The 20,748-nt window shown below is 50.4% G+C and overlaps 8 protein-coding genes across 8 annotated transcripts; 3 read left to right on the top strand and 5 right to left on the bottom strand.

Moving 5' to 3' along the window:
• Positions 1–101: 101 nt before the first annotated feature.
• DSM5745_10779 (uncharacterized protein) lies at positions 102–1,835 on the bottom strand (the record flags this gene model as incomplete). The annotated part of the gene is made up of 5 exons (XM_026752795.1): positions 102–144; positions 192–212; positions 261–1,225; positions 1,267–1,420; positions 1,465–1,835. The coding sequence occupies 5 exons, from the start codon at positions 1,833–1,835 to the stop codon at positions 102–104; spliced, it is 1,554 nt and encodes a 517-aa protein (XP_026598813.1).
• A 103-nt stretch (positions 1,836–1,938) lies between these two features.
• On the top strand, positions 1,939–3,445 carry DSM5745_10778 (putative C2H2 finger domain protein; the record flags this gene model as incomplete). The annotated part of the gene is made up of 2 exons (XM_026752794.1): positions 1,939–2,039; positions 2,089–3,445. 2 exons carry the CDS (start codon positions 1,939–1,941, stop codon positions 3,443–3,445), a joined length of 1,458 nt encoding a protein of 485 aa, XP_026598812.1.
• Positions 3,446–5,238: 1,793 nt separating this feature from the next.
• DSM5745_10777 (uncharacterized protein) lies at positions 5,239–6,075 on the bottom strand (the record flags this gene model as incomplete). The annotated part of the gene is made up of 1 exon (XM_026752793.1): positions 5,239–6,075. One exon carries the CDS (start codon positions 6,073–6,075, stop codon positions 5,239–5,241), a length of 837 nt encoding a protein of 278 aa, XP_026598811.1.
• Positions 6,076–7,468: 1,393 nt separating this feature from the next.
• DSM5745_10776 (Het-C domain-containing protein) lies at positions 7,469–10,125 on the top strand (the record flags this gene model as incomplete). The annotated part of the gene is made up of 4 exons (XM_026752792.1): positions 7,469–7,800; positions 7,843–8,015; positions 8,060–9,830; positions 9,876–10,125. 4 exons carry the CDS (start codon positions 7,469–7,471, stop codon positions 10,123–10,125), a joined length of 2,526 nt encoding a protein of 841 aa, XP_026598810.1.
• Positions 10,126–10,163: 38 nt separating this feature from the next.
• Positions 10,164–12,069, bottom strand: DSM5745_10775 (FAD-binding oxidoreductase; the record flags this gene model as incomplete). The annotated part of the gene is made up of 4 exons (XM_026752791.1): positions 10,164–10,256; positions 10,307–10,482; positions 10,529–11,803; positions 11,847–12,069. The coding sequence occupies 4 exons, from the start codon at positions 12,067–12,069 to the stop codon at positions 10,164–10,166; spliced, it is 1,767 nt and encodes a 588-aa protein (XP_026598809.1).
• Positions 12,070–12,271: 202 nt separating this feature from the next.
• On the top strand, positions 12,272–13,429 carry DSM5745_10774 (NAD(P)-dependent alcohol dehydrogenase; the record flags this gene model as incomplete). The annotated part of the gene is made up of 3 exons (XM_026752790.1): positions 12,272–12,289; positions 12,339–12,461; positions 12,509–13,429. 3 exons carry the CDS (start codon positions 12,272–12,274, stop codon positions 13,427–13,429), a joined length of 1,062 nt encoding a protein of 353 aa, XP_026598808.1.
• Positions 13,430–13,482: 53 nt separating this feature from the next.
• On the bottom strand, positions 13,483–14,921 carry DSM5745_10773 (putative mRNA processing protein (Mss51); the record flags this gene model as incomplete). The annotated part of the gene is made up of 2 exons (XM_026752789.1): positions 13,483–14,162; positions 14,207–14,921. The coding sequence occupies 2 exons, from the start codon at positions 14,919–14,921 to the stop codon at positions 13,483–13,485; spliced, it is 1,395 nt and encodes a 464-aa protein (XP_026598807.1).
• A 126-nt stretch (positions 14,922–15,047) lies between these two features.
• On the bottom strand, positions 15,048–20,163 carry DSM5745_10772 (uncharacterized protein; the record flags this gene model as incomplete). The annotated part of the gene is made up of 7 exons (XM_026752788.1): positions 15,048–15,818; positions 15,862–16,215; positions 16,259–17,403; positions 17,450–18,563; positions 18,749–18,775; positions 19,069–19,820; positions 19,887–20,163. The coding sequence occupies 7 exons, from the start codon at positions 20,161–20,163 to the stop codon at positions 15,048–15,050; spliced, it is 4,440 nt and encodes a 1,479-aa protein (XP_026598806.1).
• Between the last annotated feature and the right edge of the window lie 585 nt (positions 20,164–20,748).

Raw genomic sequence — 20,748 nt, 5'->3', positions numbered from 1 at the left:
CAACAAACAGCCAACTGCCGAGTCAATAGCAAAATATCTAATCATCAGGGTATTCGTCTTTGATATTACTCACGAACTCTCGTGATACAATATCCCACCGCTTAAAGTATTTCCCTGCCACCGCAACTAGCGTTGGTGGCAGTTCTGAAATCGTTGGCGTTATAACTTGGATGTTTTCCTCTGCAACATACCGGACGCTCTTATCTTCCACGCTGAAATGAATTAGCACAGCTCGCCAACCCATGGAAACACACACATACATAACATGGTAGAAGCTTTGCTGTCTTCCACTCTGAAGATGATCAATTCCCATTCTCCTCATCCACTGCTCGCCCGCGCCGCACTCCGCATCCCAACCTGTGACTATTGCTGTGTAGTTGTAGCGGCGGTGTCTAAATACCTGACCAACACGAAATGACACCTCTTCGGAGGACCGCCGCTTCACCTGCTTCGGTATTTCATCAACCGCTCGTATGACATGGAGGCTTTCCAGAATATGCTCAAACTCTGGCGTACCACGGAATGTAGCTGCGATGTATCTTTCAACCAGATGTACATCAGAGGGGAAGTCGGTGGCTACGAGCTCCAACAACCAAAGAAGCTGCTGTATATCCGGTTGGCTCGAGAGTAACAAAGAAGACCAAAGCGCGGCATACCGCGCGCAGCCCACGTCCACTGCACTCGATTGGCCGGTACGTTGCACAGAATTCAAAATATTCTTGCTACAACGTAAGACAATCTCAGAAGTCCTTGACTCACCCATGAAAGCAGACTGCTCTATAGGGGACGCACCCAGAAAATTCAGTTGGGTTCTCATATCTGACGTGGGGGTCTCTTGATCGGAACGAAACGGGTCCATATATATAGGTTCGCCTTGAGTGTCTATATTATTGCCATCAATGTCAAAACCCCAGGGGGGTACAACGATAACGTGGACGTGGAAAGGGAAACCGCAAGGGCGAGCGTTCAATCCGAGCATTTGCGCAATATGGCAATATATCACTGCCGATACTAAAGGCAGCGAGTTGTGTCCTGGATCGTCTAGCGCGACCCCGAGGAAATTGTGTTCCAGGCAGTGATACTCCCGACCCGGCTCGATGCCAGTCAAGTTATGCGCCCTCAGGTAAGCGGCGATGGCACCCGCTTTTCCTCGCGGACTTGCTGTCTCAAAGTCTGGATGCTGCAAACGAAAACGGGACAGAATTTGTTCCAACCTATCGTTGATCTACACGATTAGCTAAGCCTTTTGATTCAAAGTGGTCGTACCTCATCAAAGTTTCCAAAACCACTTTCTGGTATGAAGAGGTCAAAGGCCCCGAGCGCATTAACAAGTGGTATCTCATCACCATTCCTGAGGCCAACCCATTCTGGAATTGCAATGGTCCGATGAAGGCTAGTTAAAAGCGCTTTGGCATAGTATCTATCTAGGTTAGCAGCTGCATCTTAGACTTCAAAGGAACAGACCTCCTAGCCAAGTAGTCCTCTGCGGATGAATCGACCGACAAATTACGTAGTAGAGTATCTTTGGCATCACATCCAAAGTTGATAATCGATCGCAATTTCTCTATACGCCCAGTTTGGTTCGCAAGGATGCTGTCAAAGAGCCGACTCGTGGCGCGATCAATGAGGTATCGAGATATGTAGAGTGCTTTCCAGTCGGCCACCTGTGGGAAGTGGCTGAATGTCTGGCAATAGTTCCGCCATAATAGAGGCTCGTTGGTGACACCTCGAAATCGTCGCGCGGTGCTTCCGACAGCAACCGAGTCTATAGCATCGCAAAATAACAGTATATTATAGAGTATCTCTTCTGGGAGGTCGCCGAGAGATAGAACCATTCCGTTGGAGTTGTTGAATAAGTGATGACCTCAGATTGTTATCTGCCACCTTATCTACCGGTACGGTACCGCCACCCTCAAACCTTGTAAAACAAACGTCTCCATGGGCCAAAGCCAATCGACTGCCCAGTCGGGCACGGCGACTGCTGCGAAGAAAGACTACTATGAACTTCTTGAGATTGAACAAAATGCGTCGTCGGAAGAGTTTGTGCCATTCCAGATTGTTGGGGATGTAGTGCTGACGATGTGGCAGGATAAAAAAGGCCTACAGAAGGAAAGCGCTCGACCTACATCCCGATAGGAACTTTGGGAATGTAGAAGCGGCGACCAACCTCTTTGCGGAAATCCAGTCCGCCTACGAGGTGCTCTCAGATCCCCACGAGCGATCGTGGTATGACTCCCACCGCGATGCGTTCCTAGGAGGAGGCGGCGACTGTTCAGTAAGCGACACCGCCGATATTCTCAAACTGTTTTCAAAGTTCAGTCCCCGGATGGAGTTTTCCGATGCGCTCAACGGGTTCTACGGTGGCCTCCGTGAGACTTTCGCCCAGCTTGCGCTCGAGGAAGAAACCGCTGGCTGCGACTTCAAATATCCATCGTTTGGATTTCGTAATGATGAGAATGTGCGCGACTTTTATGCTACATGGAGCAGTTTCTCGACTAAAAAGTCTTTCTCGTGGAAAGACGCCTACCGGTACTCGGAGGCTCCAGATCGCCGAGTCCGTCGTATGATGGAGAAGGAAAATAAACGTTTGCGAGAAGGGGCAGTTCGCGAGTACAATGACGCTGTTCGGTCCCTGGTGGCTTTTGTCAAGAAGCGAGACCCACGCTACAAATCCTATAGGGATGGCTTAACGCAACAACGCGAGGCTCTTCGCCAATCTGCCGCTTCTCAGGCAACGAGGTCACGAGCAGCAAACCAGGCAAGATTACGAGACCATGTCCTTCAAGACTGGGCAAGACCTGAAGAACCTGAGGAAAATGAGGCAGAAAGTTCCGATGAAGGTGAGACAGAGCATATCGAATGCATCGCGTGCCGCAAGACTTTCAAAAGCCAGAACCAATTCCAGGCTCATGAACGTAGTAAAAAGCACATAAAAGCCGTGAAACAGCTTCGGCGAGAGATGAAGATGCAGCATGACGAACTTGATCTGGGGAGTGGTGAATTGCAAAAACCGGACGATTTGCGAGCAGACGACCCTTATCCAGCCTTGCCCGATGAGGATGACGAAACGCATGAAGGTGACGAACCTGTCGCTGACCCCAGCCCAGCTTCAGTCAATTTGCCTGATCAGGATGGCGAGACTCGAGGTGACGGACCTGCCGACCCCAATTCTGCTTCTGACTCGGCCGACTACGTACCCAGAGATGTTCTGAAACAAAGAATTTCTTCTCCCACACCAGACAGCGTTGATGGTTTGCTTCAAAAGTTGTCAGCGTCGGACTTGCGGGACCGTGTAACACCCAAGAAAATAGGCAAGGCAAAGCAAAAGCGTGCTAAAAAAGCCCAACTCCTGCATGAATCTCAAATGGAATGCAGTCTTTGCAATGCTTCCTTTGCATCCCGGAATAAGCTTTTCTCGCATATAAAATCGCATCACCAGCGCTAGTCCAAAATCAAAGACTGTTGACTCGTTCATATTCTCATACTAAAGGCCTCACCCCAAACCAGCTTTCGAATTCTTGACGATGTGTGCAACCGGCAGAAGAATGCCTTTGTTGTTGGTAGCACCGAGTGCCGTACCTGTACTCCACCCCATTCTTTCAAGCATTGCTCTTCCTTTGTTTTCAGCACCTATTTCAGGTGCTGAAGCCCCGACAACATCACCATCCATATAGGAGACATTGCCATGGCCGCATTTGGTTTTAACACGTGTTTTATCCCATGCCTTGATTGCGCGAGGATTCGAGAAAACCCGATCTAACTGTGGGATTGTTCTCGTAGTATACTTTGGTGTGCGTGACGTCTTGGACAAGACCGGAAATCGAGAAGAACCCTTTCCTCGTGACTGGGAAGTAAGACGCAAGGCATGTGCCGTGTCATGAATAAGGATTCTGCGATGCTTTGTCATCGGAGGAAGCGACAGGCTGTAATGTCGTTAGTCTCGTTCAAAAAGTGGTGAAAGCCTACCTATTCTTTGATGATAGCAGGAATGACCGTATCTCGGATTTTAAGTCATCAATGTTTATCCCATTCGTGTACTTGAGTTTCAAGTCGGGGTCATTTCCACGGCGACCAAGTAGTCCTTGGGCTCGAAGCTTCTCCCGTTCTCTCTTCTTCGATTTCTTCTTTAGTCGGTCATTATTCCAAGCATTTATCAGTTCATCCTCTAGCTCAGAGTCCAAGGCATCAAGATCAAGATGGTCGAGACCTTTTTTCTTTTTGTTCGGACGACTAAAGTCCATGACATCTAGTCCGTAATAGGGGTCCCGTTCCAGCGCATTGGCAAATGCAGTAGCCGAGGCGAACACACTCTTTTCTGGTTTCTTTCGTGTAGACTGCGATAAGTTGGTGTCAAACTCGGTCGGCGACAAGCCATTAAAATCAGAGTCAACCTCCTCATCCTCTGAGGAGTGTGTCAAATCCTGAAAATCATCTGATGCGGGTTCGTGTTCTTCATCATTGTCATCCGCGTCCTCCGAGTCATCGGCAATGTGGGCAATATAGTCGGCCAGAATCGCGTCTTCGTCTGAGATTTCAAGGTGACTCTTGGCAGGAGTTCCACGAACCGGTATCCAGTCTAATGGTATCGTCTGTGGTAGGATGTCCTCAGAGGCCGCGTCTGATCTGCTCCGTCTCCCCCGGAAAACGACCTCGTCCTCGCTTGAATCTTCAGGGGTACAGGACTGTGGCTGGACAGGCTGTTGGCTGGTTTCCTTGTAGTCCAAATTATCTTGGGAAATTTTCATGACGGGCAGCTCTTTGGGAGTATCAACCGGCTCAAGGCTGCCTGCGCTCACGAATTGGACCGCTCGATGACGAAGTTGGACATTCAGGCGCCATAAATTTCGACCTTCAGTGTTTCGTGCTTCTTGTTGCATGGAAAGGTGACTCGGTTTCGTGCCTTGGCAGTTGTTAGAAAGTCAGATTGTTCAAATATGGTGGCTGCAAACCTGTAGACGCCTTTTTGGTAGTTTTGCGTGCTTTTGCTCTACCCGAGCGAGCCATTGCAGCGGTTTATTGCAGAGATAATCCACTAGGGACCGTTGGATGAGAGCTGAAAGAACAATAATATCTGAAAATTGATGTTTGGGTATTTTAGTTGGGATACAGGTAAACGTCATGGTGAGTAGCCATTCATAGACCTCGGAGGGTAAGCGCGATGGCCACCTACGGCACGTGATCAAGGTCCACGATGTACAAACAGCAGTAAATTCATAAGATATTTAAAAAGGCCAATAGTCAGCTCAAGCTCCGCACTCTTCTTCTGAACTTGAATATCCGAGTTCGCAGCCACGTAAGAAAGAGCATCCACGTGCTTTTTGACTGAGACTTCCAATTCTCCGAGTTTGGTGGCGGCTGCGTCTCGCTTTTTGGAGGTTCCTCCTTGGGTGTCTCCCTCTTTATTTGCTTTTCTTCCGCTTTCATCCGCTGTTCTTCGAATTTTCGATTCTTTGCCGCTTCCTTCTCTTCGAATGCCTGACGTGCTGCTTGTATCGTGGCTGCTCGGGAAACAGGATCCATGCTCGTCCGTGTCCTGGAGCGGAAGACGAAATCGAGAGACGACCGAGACGTGGTCTCTACTGCACTGTCTCGTGAATAGCCAAAAGATGCACGGCCGGTCACATTCGTCTGTGAGCCTCCCGGTGTGAACGTCGTGTCTGGGAGATGCAACGACAAGCGTGGTTGGCCATCTGCCTCTGCAGCCTGAACGTCAAAGTAGTTCTGACCATGTGTCAACAGAGGAGGAGTGTACGCGCGCGGCGTGCGGCGATACGTGTATGCCGGTCTGCCCATGCTCGAGCTGCTCGCTGTGGAAAGCTGGGACGTTCCGCTCGTAGATCGACGATTTAAATCGGATAGTTTCCTCCTCGTTGGAAAGTTGGTGTACAAGTCACTCTGGACGCTGTCTCGCTCGTAGTTTGTATATATTCCTAGACCCTCTTGTTCAAACGACGATCGCGAGAGGTCAATTGACGTAGACAATGAGCCATCTTGCGACACTCTTTTGAGTAGAGGCTTAATTTGTACTTTGGTGATTTGTTTTCTCGAGGAACTGTCAATTCTAGGAGAAGACATGTTGGAGCTCGTCACCCAGAAATGGTGTAGAGCGCAGAAATGCTGAGACGCGCTAACTGGTTACCCTGGGTCCTGACTCAATTGGACCTTGACTATTGCTGACCGAGTATTCCTACTCACAAGGCTCGCAAAGTTGAAGGAACATAACAACATCAGAAGACTTGTAGACGATGCACGTTCGATTTGTGCCGGTTGGCCCGATTCGATTGCCTGCCCCCTCTCAGTCGTTCCTGATAAGCTAGGAACGAGATGACCTAATTATCGGCCCTAAAACGCATGGTTACGCGATAGGAGGCAAGACCTTGAAGACGTTCAGAAGATCGAGTATAAGCAGTGGAGTGAACGACCTATCGTGAACCAAAATGTGCGAGTCGCATTCCTGGGAAGGCAGCAGAAATAAAGAGTCGCCGAAAAGAAAGAGTCGAGCACAGGACCCCGGATAAGAGCATTCAATAGATACAATACTGACAAACCGAAAGGGAGGCTGGAGAGTGGGCTGACTCTTGAGGAGCTGGCAGTAATAAATAGGACCCGAGCCAGGGATGGAGCTCTGAACGCTATCTTGACGGATGCGGAGAAATTGGTCGGTGTGACCAACCAAGCTGAAGCCTGTAACATGTCGTAATTCTATACCCCATCATGACATGCATCCTGCACCCTGCACAGAAAGCAGTATTGAAGTCAACTAAAGTAGAACGACTCAACTACTCTGTTACAGATTATTTACACAGTAGTTGAGCTGTTCGACTCGCCACCTTGTACGGAGTAGTGCCACGCGGTTGTCCCTCCGACTCGGACTTCCGGAGGCTGGTGGCTAGTCTACGTTCAACCACACTACTTTGCGCTACCTAGTACCTAGTAGTCAGTGTATACCCGACCTCTGTATATGTCCATCCAGACTCATTCTTGTCGGAACCGGAAACCAACAGAGTCCGGATGCCCGCCAAGCGACTTGCGGAGCATCCATATGCTAACACTGACTATTACAACTACGGAGTAGTACGGCGTATATATAACTGGTAACTCAGTAATAGCTATCCATGGATTCCATGGTTGGCAAGCCTGGGCCAACCGCTGGCCCGCTGCTCTGTCAGCGAACTGACGAGTAGTCTACTTCAGTTATTTACAGTACTATGGCTACACACGAACTTAAGCATTTTAAACCATCTTGTCCTCGTAAGAAACAAATTAAATATCCTGCGTATTATCGACTCTAAGAAGCAGCAGGGCTGAGGTGAGGAGGTTGGGATGCTCATCACCTGATGGCATCATGGTGGGGCAGCTTCCCCTCCATGTTTCAAGTCTTACCTCTCCCCCTTTCCCCCCCTCACAATATAAGAAAATATCACTTCATCTGTTTAACTTTATTGTTCAGTGAAAGTAAATGTGCAGCATGGGCATTTCTTTTCAGAATCTATGCCTTCTCCTCTTCGTTTTCTTTTCCCTTTCCGGAAAAGCGCATGCCTTCGGTGCTGGAAATATCGCATCGATTTCCAAGATTGAAGGCCAGAACTGGCGCCACGGAGACATTGAAGACGCGCTTCTAAGCTTGTTCTTGGCCCGCGCTGCTGGAGGTCGGAAGTTCAGCAAGCTTGATGTCCAGCGTGTTTACTTTGGAAACTGGTTGCGAGACTACAGCCAAGCCGTAGACGTTGGGACTGTGAAATATGTCAGCGCCGAAGCTATCCGGATCCTTCTATGGGTTCTTGGGTTTTTGAGTTTTGGGTACGCATCACTTTGTTACTGCGGCCATTGCTGATCAAACAGATACGGCACAAAAGAGTTCGAAGTCACAACGGAACGTCTGGGATGCTATCAGCCCACTGAACATATTGACAATCCTCTTGGTTATGCCGAAGGCGAAGATGCTCGCGACTATGACCCACGCCTCAGGGGACCGGTTGACGAAGAACGTGAATTAGCTATTGATCCAGAGACAGGTTTGATTTACCATTTTTTTGTGCTGATCAAGCTAATTTCTCAGGCCTCAAGAACTACATAGCGAATGAACGCATGGAAATTGACACCTCGGCCGCCCTTGTTCGGCGACTATTTGGCCGTTGCGTTCAACTGGGACGGAGATACGCCCGATCCAGGAACGATGAAGATCTGCACGAGGCCCTCCGTCTTCTCGGAACCGGCTTACACTGCCTGGAGGATTACGCTGCCCATTCCAATTATGTTGAGTTGAGTCTCATCGAGCTGGGTGAATTTGAAGTGTTCCCCCATGTTGGTCGCGATACCCAGGTCGAGATAGACGGCAAATCAGTCTACCCCATTGTGACAGGCACCTTTGGTGGCGTAGACTTTTTCCATTCGGTTCTGGGTGAAATCTCCGACAAAGCGACACAGTCCGAAATTCAAGAGTTGGAAGGCGCTATCAATGAATCTCAAAACGAGTCGCCTTCTGATAGCTTCCTTCAGAATCTGCTCAACAAGATTCCAGAAGGGCTGATTGGTAACAGCGACGAGAAAGTGGGTAGAATGGATGAACTCAAGGCCGAGTCGGAGAGCGCAAAACACCAACAAGTCTCCCCTCGCGAACCAGAAGAGTGGGCTACATACCTGGACGATGTCCAAAAGAAAATCTACCCGGTCCTGGAATGGCATGACGACTTGCTGAAATCTATCAATGAGGCCATCGAAAAGATCCCAATATTACCAGAACTAATCGAACAAGTCCAGGAGCAAATAACAGTTGCAGTCTTCTCGATTCTTGCCCCCTATGTGCTGCCCATCCTCCAGCAAGTCAAGGCCGAGCTACAGACTGGATCATCCGAAGTCATCCAGAGCAGCAGAGATCAACAGCATGTGGTCTTCAACAACGACTCTTGCAGCAACCCCACTCACTCAATGCTTTCAAAAGATCATTTTTCAAATGTTCTCAATGAACCAGCCGGGCGTGTTGCTTCTCAGGTTGTTAAATGGACCGTGCCGCAGCTGATGGAGCTGTGGGATGACGAAGATGCTGATATCGAGCCAACTCTGGATCGAATCATTTCCGGTGTTTTCCACCACCCAGTTTTACGGCAAGACGGTCCCAAGATTCGCCGCACCATGTTTGACACTGTAAGAGAATGGTGGGAAGAAGCCGGCAACGAAAGTCTCCGTGATCAGCTGTCCCGCGAAGGCGTCCGGGAAGGGAGGAATCATAAAGAAGGCGTTCACGATTCTGGACACGGCTGCGGAAAACCACTTAGCTTACACAAGGGCCCGCAAAATTTCGGTCCGCCCAACTCCGAAGGAATGGCGGAAATAGCTTCAGAAGCCGCGGGTGGGGGAGCTCTTGGTGGCCTTATTGGGGGCCTTGTGAGCGGCGTCGGTTCGATGTTGCTAGACTCTGGAAACAAGTCGAGGGACGATGGCCAGCAAGAGCCTCGGTACGAAGAACGCCATGAAGAGTACCATTCGGGTGTCGTCACGGATTATCGAAATCAGAAGCGTTATGAATCGCCCAAGGGCAGTGAAGATTCTGGTAGCGGTCGTCATCATCATCGCAGACATTCTAGCAAGCACCATAGCCGTGAGCGTTCCCGCTCCAAAGAGCGTAGCAGTGGCTCTGATGACGATGACGACCGCTATCAGTATACCCGGCATGAAAACCGATACGACGACGGGCAACGCGGGTACGTTCAGCAGGCCTCTGCGGAGTATACCGAGAGTGGCGGATATAGAGCCGAGTACACGCAGTCGAGTTATCGGTATGACGACCGCTCATCGTACCAACAACACGAGTATTCTCAGGATAGCACGAGGTAAGTTTTTCCCCCTCTGCCAGATCAATGGCTAATTAAAGCAAGGGGGTTTGCTGCCGGATACGACTCTGCCGGATTTGATGGCCGTTACGGATCTGCCGGATCTGACGGCCGTTACGAACCTCGTCCAGATTATGAATCCCGAGGTGGAGGTTCTCAAGAAGGGTACCGAGGTGGGTATGGTTCTCAGGAGGGTTACTTGCAGGAGGGTTACTTGCAGGAAGATTACAGGCAGAACTACGGCGGGTACTCGCAAGGCGGATATGGTCAGCGTCGTGACGAGGACAGGTACTAATAGCTCACAACTTGGCTTTCGGATATCTGAGACCAGCTTCACCATTCCTTAACCTCCCCGGGCTCTGGCGCTTCAACTCGAACAACCTTGTCGCAATTAAGCAAACGAAGTGGATCCAGGGCCAGTTTAATCTGTTTCGTGAGATATTAGCCTTTGCACAAACTCATCAGCAGCAGCTTACCCTTCGCATGACATCTACCGTAGACTCTCCAAGCTCATGCTGGAGGTAATCTCGTTTAATGAGACCAACACCATGCTCACCGGTCACGGTGCCTTCCATTTTAACAGCTCGCTTTACCATGCGATGGACTACACCCTCTGCAGTCTTTCTCTCCGCATCGTTCCATAATATGATCGCTAAACCAAAGTCAGCATTGCCATTCTTTTGGAAGAGACAGCATACCATGGAAATTGCCGTCTCCGACGTGGCCACATATGCCGGCCAGTAGCCCGCTTTGTGTCATGTCTTGCTTAGTAGCTTCAATAATGTCAGGAAGTCTGCTCATGGGAACTGCCACGTCGGTCGTCCACACGTGGTCCTCTGGGCCGCGTCTCATCGCCATAACACTCCAGAGAGCCTCTTTACGAGCGCTCCAAAGCGAGCGCATTTCCTCTTCTCCGCGGGCAAACTCGAAAGATTTAGCATGGGTCGTTAAAGCAAGCTTTTGGACTAGGCCGATTTGCTCTTTAACTCCGTTTGGTGTGCCCGTAAATTTGAAGAAAATAGTGGGGGTCTCCTTCCATTGTCGCGACGTTGTGCCGCCGGCGTTGATGCACTTCATTTGAACATCATCTAGGATCTCCACGCCCGCAACGGGGATCCCTTCCTCCACGACGCGCGTGACACACTGAGCTGCGCTATGAATCGAGGGGAAGCTTGCAACAGCAACGCTTTGACTCTTGGGCTTGACTGTGAGCTTCAGCGTAGCTTCTGTAACCAGCCCAAGTGTACCCTCGCTGCCAATAAACAGACGCGTGAGATCGTAGCCGGCGCTTGATTTGCGTGGGCGCTGTTTCGTCTTGATAATTGTCCCGTCCGCAAGAACAATGGTCAGCGAGAGAACCCACTCCCTCATGGTTCCGTACCTATAGGCATTTGTTCCCGAACAGCCGGTGCCCACCATACCACCGATCATGGCGCCAGGGCCGGGGTCCGGCGGGAAAAATAGACCCTGCTCAGAAAGAGTTTCGTTCAATTCCTCCCATCCTAGGGCGGGTTGCACCACAACATCCAGGTCGCCCTTGTGTACCTCCAAGATTCGATCCATACGACGGAAATCAATACACACCCCGCCTCTTGTGGGAGCAAAGTGGCCCTCCAGACTTGTTCCACCCGAGTACGGCGTGACTGGGATGAGGCGCTGATGGCATACTTTCATGATGCGAGAGACGTCATCCGTACTTGACGGGTATAGAACAAGGAAGGGCTTCTCGTTTTCCTTCGTTTTGTAGGATGACCAGTCTGAGCCTGCATGCGAGACAAGATCCGCATACTCTGTGGAGACATTCTCCTTCCCTATAATCTCAACAAAGTCCGCCCAAGCGGCTTGTAGGTTCGACGGCGAAACATCATGCCGCGGTGGTTCTAATTCGTAGAGTCTTGATGTGGACGTCGTTGGGAGACTTGCGGGTTTCAGTGACCCTAGGTAGTAAGCTCCGGTCGAGAAGAACACCAGTGCTGATGATATTAGCATACGAGTCCCATATGTGTGCTGACATACCAAACATCAAAGCTGCATAGCGCCCGCCCTGCGACTGACTATGATATTGCGCATACCGCTCCTGCTCTGCGCGCTCACGCCGCAAGCGCTGTTGAGTACTTTCGTACAGCTGGTTTTTGAACGGCTGCGGTTTTTCGTCTGCAAACCGGCATTGTCTTGAGCTCTGCAGGCCTCTTGACAAAAATGGTCGACTGGGCCGCAACATCGGCCGAAGAGGTCGCATGGCGTTCAGTCGCATGGTGAGTTGAATGGGTATTTACCGCGTTCTGGTACGGAGGTTGGACCGTTGGAGTAGTTTGGACGCCGCTCGCCGCCTTCCGGCTAAATTCAGGCAAGCCGGTTAATTTCCAGTTCCCCCGCCCAACTTGAGGTATCCCTATAAAAGCCGAGAATGACGTGTAAATTGTCATCTACCATTCATCACCATGGTCGCTACAGCTCAGGTATGTGCTTGTTAATCGGGTCTGGCTTGTGGTAAACTAATACAGATAGAACCTCTCCTTCGTCCTCGAAGGCGTCCACCAGGTCAAGTTCGAGGACCGCCCTATTCCAGAGCTCAAAAACCCCCACGATGTCATTGTGAACGTCCAGTACACTGGCATTTGCGGTAGCGATGTATGTACATGACCGAACCGACCGAGCAAATGATTAACAAGGTCAAGGTTCACTACTGGGACCACGGTGCCATTGGGCAATTTGTGGTCAAGGAACCTATGGTCCTCGGTCACGAATCCTCCGGAGTAATCAGTAAGGTCGGCTCAGCCGTCACGAGTCTAAAAGTCGGCGATCATGTTGCCATGGAACCCGGTATCCCCTGTCGTCGATGCGAGCCCTGCAAGGCGGGCAAATACAACCTCTGCGAGCAGATGGCTTTCGCCGCCACACCCCCGTACGACGGTACTCTGGCAAAGTACTACAGCCTGCCCGAAGACTTTTGCTACAAACTACCCGAGTCCATCAGCCTGCCCGAGGGCGCACTCATGGAGCCTCTGGGAGTCGCCGTACACATTGTGAGACAGGCCAACGTCACCCCGGGCCAGACCGTTGTTGTCTTTGGGGCTGGTCCAGTCGGTCTTTTATGCTGTGCCGTGGCCAAGGCCTTTGGGGCGACTAAGATCGTTGCTGTCGACATCCAGAAGCCAAGGTTGGACTTTGCAAAAAAATTCGCTGCGACGGACGTATTTTCACCACTGAGGTCCGCTACTGAAAACGCTATGCAAATAATCAAAGAGAATGACCTTGGCCGAGGTGCTGATGTAGCGATTGACGCTTCAGGCGTTGAACCGTCAGTACACACTGGCATCCATGTTCTCCGGCCGGGTGGCACCTACGTACAAGGTGGCATGGGGCGGAGCGAGATGAACTTCCCCATCATGGCGGCTTGCACAAAAGAACTGAACCTCAAAGGTAGCTTCCGCTACGGTAGCGGCGACTATAAGCTCGCGGTCCAACTCGTGGCTTCTGGTCGGATCAACGTGAAGGAATTGATTTCCGGTACCATCAGATTCGCAGATGCCGAGCAAGCGTTCAAAGATGTCAAAGCTGGAAAGGGTATTAAGACACTCATTGATCACACTATCTAGTACTAGTCTATATAACACGTGCTTCATATCTATAAAGGTTAGCGTTTGGCAACTCAATCAAGGCAGGGAATATACCTCTTTCCTCTGAACGCCCACAACCCCCAATTGCCACAAGAGACGTCATGCGGGTCAAGGTCATTGAGATCCCATCGCAGACTCCGAAAAATGTTCTCACCAGGCTCAAGCAGGATGTCAAACTCACCAGCGCACTTCTCGCGAACCCAGTCAATGTCCCTTTCCATATCCCACTGTGTGTAGCCAGTGGTGATAATGGGGACCTTGGTCTCGAGGAGCAGGGGTAGCGTTTCCTCCCATTCGTGAGAGCTGGCAGGATGTCCAAGACCCGGGTGGAAGAGCACAATGCAGTCGAGGTACGGGTCAAACGGCTGAAAGTAATGTGCCTTGTACATCGTGTGGAAGTAATCCACATACGTCGTGATCTTCATCTGACCTCCTAACCTATCTTCAACGATTCCTCCAAAAGGATTCTCGGGTGTTCGTTCGGGGAGGGGAAATTCTTCGTCGCGGTTCGCCATGCTCTCAGGCCCAATGAAAATGAGATTGATAAGAGACCGCGGGAAGATGTGACTCAGCTGAAGCCACACATCGCGAGGTAGAGACGATTCGGCACGCGCTCCTAGGATAAAAATTCGCACCGGAGGTGCCTTCACACGCAGGCCTTGGATATCAACGCCCTCTCCCGTCCTAGGCGGATGTAGAGAGTACCGGAGGGCTACAATTTTAGCTTGGCTAATTGAGAGAATAAGGTTGGCTTACCGCTGATACTCCTGAGACCCTCAGCTGTAAGTCTCTTATCTTTTCGAATACTGTAGGGGCTCAGTTCATGCAATACACTCCCAATGGTAAGCGGATATGTGAGCATCCGCGTCACCTGCCGCATGCTCCGGTCGTCATTAATAGCATCAAACTCTCTCGTGTAAAGAAAAGTATCCCAATTTGTCATGTTAATGACAAAGTTTTCGTCCTGCAGCCCGGGCATCGCAAACTCCGGGAAGAAACGTCCGGAGCGCAGATCATGGTCGTCCTCGTTGATCTGTTTAAGAGTTTCGCAGACTTCCAGGTGGGCTTCGAAATCATCCACCCAATGTCCCTCAGAGCAGTATATAGGGATGCCGCAATCCGGGCATTCAAAGTGTGAATGAGCCGGAGGCGCAATGCCCTCGGGTTCGTCCGGTCGGGTCTGCAGATGGCTAGGATGAGGGCAAAAGGCGTTTTGTTTGATAAAGGCTGCACGCTGTCGGATTGCCGGCGATGGAGATTGGGAGAAATTGTGGAATAGGTTATTCGGTTTCAAGAGAGCCCGTGGATCGGGGATATCCGACGTCGCTGTTCGCCATGCTATCAGGCCCGATGAAAATGAGCGACGTTGGCAAGGGATATAGCTGTTGAGAGCCGGGCTCCTCAATCGTAAGGGGAGTCTGAAGCGGTGCAGTGCCTGCAGACAGCGTCCGCAAGTAAACTCGCCCGTCATTGTGTTGGTTGAGAGAAATGTTCAGTGGTGAGAATCGTATGACTGAGCCATCCACTACCATCACGTGACTACAGAAGAGAATATTTATTGTATGCTATTACACAGGCAGAACGCGGTTGCCACGCGCTAGAAAATGTCCTCGCATTTGCTCCAATCCTGCTTAGCCCTGCAGCCCCAGTAGTCGCCCGTGTGCGCCCAGTATTCTTCTCCCGTGATCGAACACTTGTCTTTGCTGAACCACTTGGGCTTGTACTCTTCGCCATTGGCTTCCCTTTCCCTTCGCTTGGCACGCTGCTTCTCCTCGACACGATGCTTCTCGTTAGCAGCGAAATCGTATTCGCCCTCTTCCATTGCACGCTGATCTGGACGAAGACGGGTATCGGTGGGTGGGAGTTGCGGTCGCAAGCTATCAGTAAGAGCGTTGAGCGTAATGACAAAGGGGGTCAAGTTGAACGGAATGCCAGTCGGACGAGGATTAGCCTGCCAGACCAAAATAGTCTTGGCGGACTCTGGATCCTGTCCAGACACTGCTGCTTCAAACCCGGGAGTATGGCGGGCATAGATCTTGTCATTCCATCGGCCACCGATACTCCATCTGGGCGACCCCTCTTTATCAACAACCTTGCCTGTCACCTGGTACGCTGAAGACGCCTTCCAGCCTCTAGGCTTGAAATCTAGGTAGCATACCTCGCCGGTGGTCCAATTCTTGATTTCCATCAACCCATAATTGTCAACGGTAGGATTACCGGTGATGATGCCAATAACAGAGGACGTGACCTTTTTCCAGGTGTAGAGCTCTTCGCCTCCCGACGCAGAACGAAGTTTCAGGAACCAAGTGCCCAACAAGTTGATGTCGAAGGATTTGCCATAAAATTTGGATTTGAGAGACGATTCGCCCTGAGTTGTTAGTATAAAGTGAAAATTATTTGAGAGGACGCACCCAATAGTCCCACTTTGGTGATTCGGCCAGAGCAACTCCAATTGGTGGGTGATGGCTGACTTGTTCAACAAAAAATCGATAACCCTTATCCGGTCTGACATATTCAAACGTTTCACCCAAGAGCGGATTAAACGGCTTTGCAACACGTCCGATAGTGGAGGCGTATTCACTTGCAGCGTAGGCGGCAACGTATACCAGTCGCTCCATGGAATCAGTCTGGTCGGCTGCAATATCGAGAAGATCTGTATACTCGAGATCTTCAGCTACACGCTGTAGAAGCGATGTAGGCTCGTTGAACGAGACAGGGAGAGTCATTTTTGTCATATCCTTTCCGATCATGGACTTTAGAATGCCCTACCAGAGTTAGTATTTTTATTGCCTAGAAAGGTGTACCTACCCAAAGCGAGATTTTGGGCCGATTGTCATAGTCCATTTTGAGCCTCTCTCTGATGGGCTCTTCATAGCCCTTGAAGGACGGTGAAATCTCCGACCGTCTTATAGCACGAAGTTTGTCCAAAGCAGTCTCTCCTTCATAGATTGTAGGCGCTACAACCTCAATCTCTCCAGCGTCAATAGCATCAAAGAATTCCTCTTCATCATCGGAGTCAGATGTATAAATACTGATTTCCGACAAGGCGGACTTTTTGCGATGTAGCGGCGGCCGCTCGCCCTCTGGAGTCTGTGGCTTCGTATCGTCCATGGAGTGGCTTTCTAGTGCTTCTTTGAGAGCTCGCTTCGTACGCCGCCTCTTCTCCTCCGACTCGCCCATTTTGGACTGTAACTCTTCGTGCTCTTGGGCAATGCGTGCCATGCTCTCCTCCCACATTTTACGGAGATGTGCTTCCCGGTTCAGCCGATATTGCCAGTATGAATCGCGATCTCGAGATATTTTCAGAAGATTCTGCACCAAATCATTCAAGCTGCTCACGGCCCCCTCGTATGCAGTTAAGGCTTGGCCAACCGCCTCGTCCGAAAGCATGGTGGATGGGTTATTTGACCTCTCCGCTTGTAATGATGATGCAACGCTAGCAAGGATATCAAGCTGAAGCTTCGCAGACTGTGCAGTGATGTTCATGGCATCCTTGTCGGTAGGCGGTGTCTCGCGGCTCGAGGCATAATCGTCTTCGTCATCTACAGGGTGTTCATCCACCCTGTTGATATCACTCTGGGATGGTCCTTGCTCTAGAGAGCCATACAACGACCCGTCATCGTCAGCAGGCACGCCCTCGAGAGTGGTACGAGATGTGTGGGTGCTGAGTTTTGTGGGCGCCGGAGGAGCCAAAAGAGATTCCTGTAAAGCTCGACAACGTGCTTCCTCCTTTGTTTGGCGCTTTTCTTCCTCCTTGGCTTCATCTTTCGAGTATTGAATGGCGTTGTTGAGTGTCCAGAACCAACGCTTCGCCTCGACAACGTGGTTTGCCTTGAGATGATATTTGACCGATGATTTGCCATGGATCTCGAAACGGGTTTTGTCCTGAGAATCCATGTTAAGCCTCGCAATTTTCATGTTGATTGCTCCGCGGCAGGCGGAGCCGGCGTCGTCTGGACAATTTAGTTTATTACTCTCACTTTGACACTGGGGGCCTACCCTGATGTTTGTAATAACTTAGAACACCATCCTCGAGCACAAACCATCGCAGCTTGTACCCACTAGTATAGTTTGTCCATTTCTTCAGGTAGCCTTTCATCTCGCGAGAGTCTTTACCGCAGGACCCGACGGTCGGGCCAGTACCCAGAATAGCCTTTTCTTGGATACCCCGCTGAGCTATGACGGCGGCAGGTGATTTCTTGACAATAGCTCGTGTCCTGTCATCCTTGGTCACATCCTGTGGCAGCTTGCCCTTTTTGTCGCGACGAAAAGGGTCCGCTCCGTGCATTAAAAGGATCTGGATGAGCTTTGTATCTTTTTTCCTAGCGCCCTCATGTAGGAGGGTGCCGCCTGATTGCAGGGTGGCGGGATCCGTAACGAGGTCCAGAGAATTGACATCCAAAATACCCTCAACGCGGGGCTCTTCCAACAACTTTTCTAATTTATCATAGTCTGTGAGCAGTGATTGGAGCTCCTTCGTCTTGCTGTCTATAAAGAGTGACCGAGCAAGTTGCAACTGCTGGAAGATTTCTGGCGCTCGCGAAGCTTCCAGCGCCGTTTGTCCACGGTAGTTGACGATAGAGTCGTTAATTTCCGGTTGGTTCAGTAGTTCGCGTACCACAGGCCCGCGACCGAGCTGGGCAGCAAGATGAAGGGGTGTATTGCCCTCTCGATCCCGCACATTGATGTCGATACCGTCACCGGCCGACAGTACATACTCAACGACCTGAGGCTCCGCACACTGGATCGCTAGATGGAGGATCGTTGTGCCTGACAGGCTGTTTGCACACTGTGGATCATTGCTTTCCTTGATAGCTTTGGAGATTGCGGTCGTGTCGCCGCTACGCAGGATCTCGAAGAGGCGGAAAGTTCTGACGGACTGGTCAAGAGACAAGCCGTCTGGAGGCATAGGAACTTCCAATTCTGAAGGCATGGTTGTTGCCTGCGATTTCCGAACGTCTCTAGGTACGTAGTCGGCCGATATAGACAGGCTGCTGCTGTTGTTAACTGGCGACGAAGCGGTAGAGTCGGGCGAGGCGTTGTCGCGACTGCCAGCCTCTTCGTGATTCTCTTTGGATTTGTCGCGATGCAAAACCGCCAGTGCCAAAGCACTCTTGGAGCGTTTGTGCCTAAAGATGGAGGCGGGGTACGTTAGCAATGTCGTCACTTGTCACTTATCACTCATCACCGTAATTCAATTTCCGCCTCGAAGACGGCCGATCAAGTTACTATGGCCAACAGACTCGTAAAGCCTCTCATGCAAGCTAGCCTGAACCAAACTGTCAAAGTGGCACTTACCCTTCTCCCTTTTCCGACATGCCTTAGCTATGCATAGGTACGGTCTTGACTCGACGGAGTCGGATAAATAGGGTATTCCTGATGATAAATGGTTTGTGACAAATGGTTGAAGACAATGAAGGTGAAGGCAGGGCGTCGATCTCGGTGACGTTCGCGGCGCCTTGGCGGCTTCACCATCTTCAACCATTTGTCACAGTTACTTGAATCAGTTACTTGTATGCGCAGCTGTATTTGACTCAATATATCTAAATTATATGCTGTATGTCCAGGACTATGATACATTCGTAGGTTACCTCATCCGCAAGTTACCTCCCGCTTACCAGAAGGACAACGCTTCCAAGTTGTCGCTTCAGATCCTCCTTATCGACATCGTGGGTGTCCTCGACCTCACCCCACATATCCGTTTGCCATCTGACTTCGAGGCTGGACGCCTCAGCTGCCTCTTCAATACCAAATCTCTTTTGATCCAGTTGTTGCAGCTGGCGGAAGTTCTCGCTCCACTCGGTCACTAGCCTGACAGCAACCAGAAGACTCTTGGACGCAAGTATACCTCTTTCGAGAGCCGCTAGATCGTGGGCCTCCAAACTTCGAACCCAGTGTCGGATCACATGATTTGTTGTTTCGGACTGAGAAGCAGGGAAGATACTATCTCCGTCCAAGACAGGCACGATCTCAACGCCCGGCCATACCTTTGTGCTTAGAAATGCAATGATATCATTTGCAGCCCTCATTTGAGCTTTCCGGAGATTTTCCTGGTCATTGGCGTCTGCAGGCACCCAGCAAAGTAAAGTGTCCGTCTCAAGATAACGCATCGCCGTCTTAATTATCTGCTCTCGTGTGACTGTTTCCCCGGCGGCGTCCTCCTGCGCAATATCAGCCGCACGTGCAGTGAGGGATGTTAGGGGAATCAGGTGATTCTTCAGAGCTTGTTGCGCTGAATTCATGACATCCCATTCTAAAGCAATCGCATGCGCCAGGTGTGGCTTCGTGGACGGTACCGACAGGACGCTTTTTGAAGAAGTTCGGACTGGCCGTCTGTCTAGCAGGACTTGGTAATCGCTCCCTGTATGTGCTGGTGTGGGTGTTAGTCGAGACTAAAAACGACAGAAACTAAAAATGACAGGGACTTGAAGATCACCATCTTTTCGTTGTACGTCAACGTCCTTCCAGAACCGCTTCCTCAGTGCTGTAGGTCTCTTAACTGGCCGTGGTTGCGGCTCGCTTTCCTGGGGTGGCTTGGTCTCTGATGGCGCAACAAAGTCTGGGGACGGCGAAGGAGCTTCAGGAGGGGGTCCATGAGCAGTAACCGGGTGTGCGATAGCTGCCTTCAGTGGGGATGAATGAAGAGCGCGCGGTTTTGAGACATTTGCGGCAAGGAGTCCGGAGGTTCGAAGAGATATCACCGTTCTGACCATACTGGAAAACAAGGCACACGATGATAGACCGGAAAGTAAGCTGTTGGCTTGTTGTCAGGGACCAAGTTTGTTGAACTGGTTTATTGGAGCCGACGGAACAGTACTACTCCGTACTCCGTGATTTGATAGTAGGAAATCAACTGTGAGCTGCTCGACAGGGTTCGCCCAAAGCGGAAAGATCTGCCCTCACTAAGCCTATTACCTCGGTATTTACTTATTCCGAGAGCCTGAGGCTAACCTAGCCAAACTATAGCCCTAATTTAAACCTTTAAGATTAAGAGCACCATATATACATTGAAATGACATATAGTGAGATACTCCGTAGTAATAGGAACCTGACTCTAGCCATTTATAAGGCATATACCTTTTCAAGTAATCACTCTGTCGAAGGAGATTAAGTCGTAGTGGAGGCAAGAGATATGGCAGATACGAGTCAATGTCAGTATACTTGGAGATTCTGGTATACATGTACACAGCTAAAAAGTATAAATGGACGGAGTTATACAAGTGTAGAACTCAAACTACTTAACTGGTCACGTTCGTCTGTGTCACCATGACGTTGATCTTTCTTCATCGGAAGGGTCT

The sequence above is a fragment of the Aspergillus mulundensis genome (genome assembly GCF_003369625.1).
Source record: "Aspergillus mulundensis strain DSM 5745 chromosome Unknown scaffold_16, whole genome shotgun sequence".
In the NCBI taxonomy this organism is placed as follows: domain Eukaryota; kingdom Fungi; phylum Ascomycota; class Eurotiomycetes; order Eurotiales; family Aspergillaceae; genus Aspergillus; species Aspergillus mulundensis.
The sequence above is the reverse complement of the archived record's forward strand: the minus strand, read 5'-3'. Positions and strand labels throughout refer to the sequence as shown.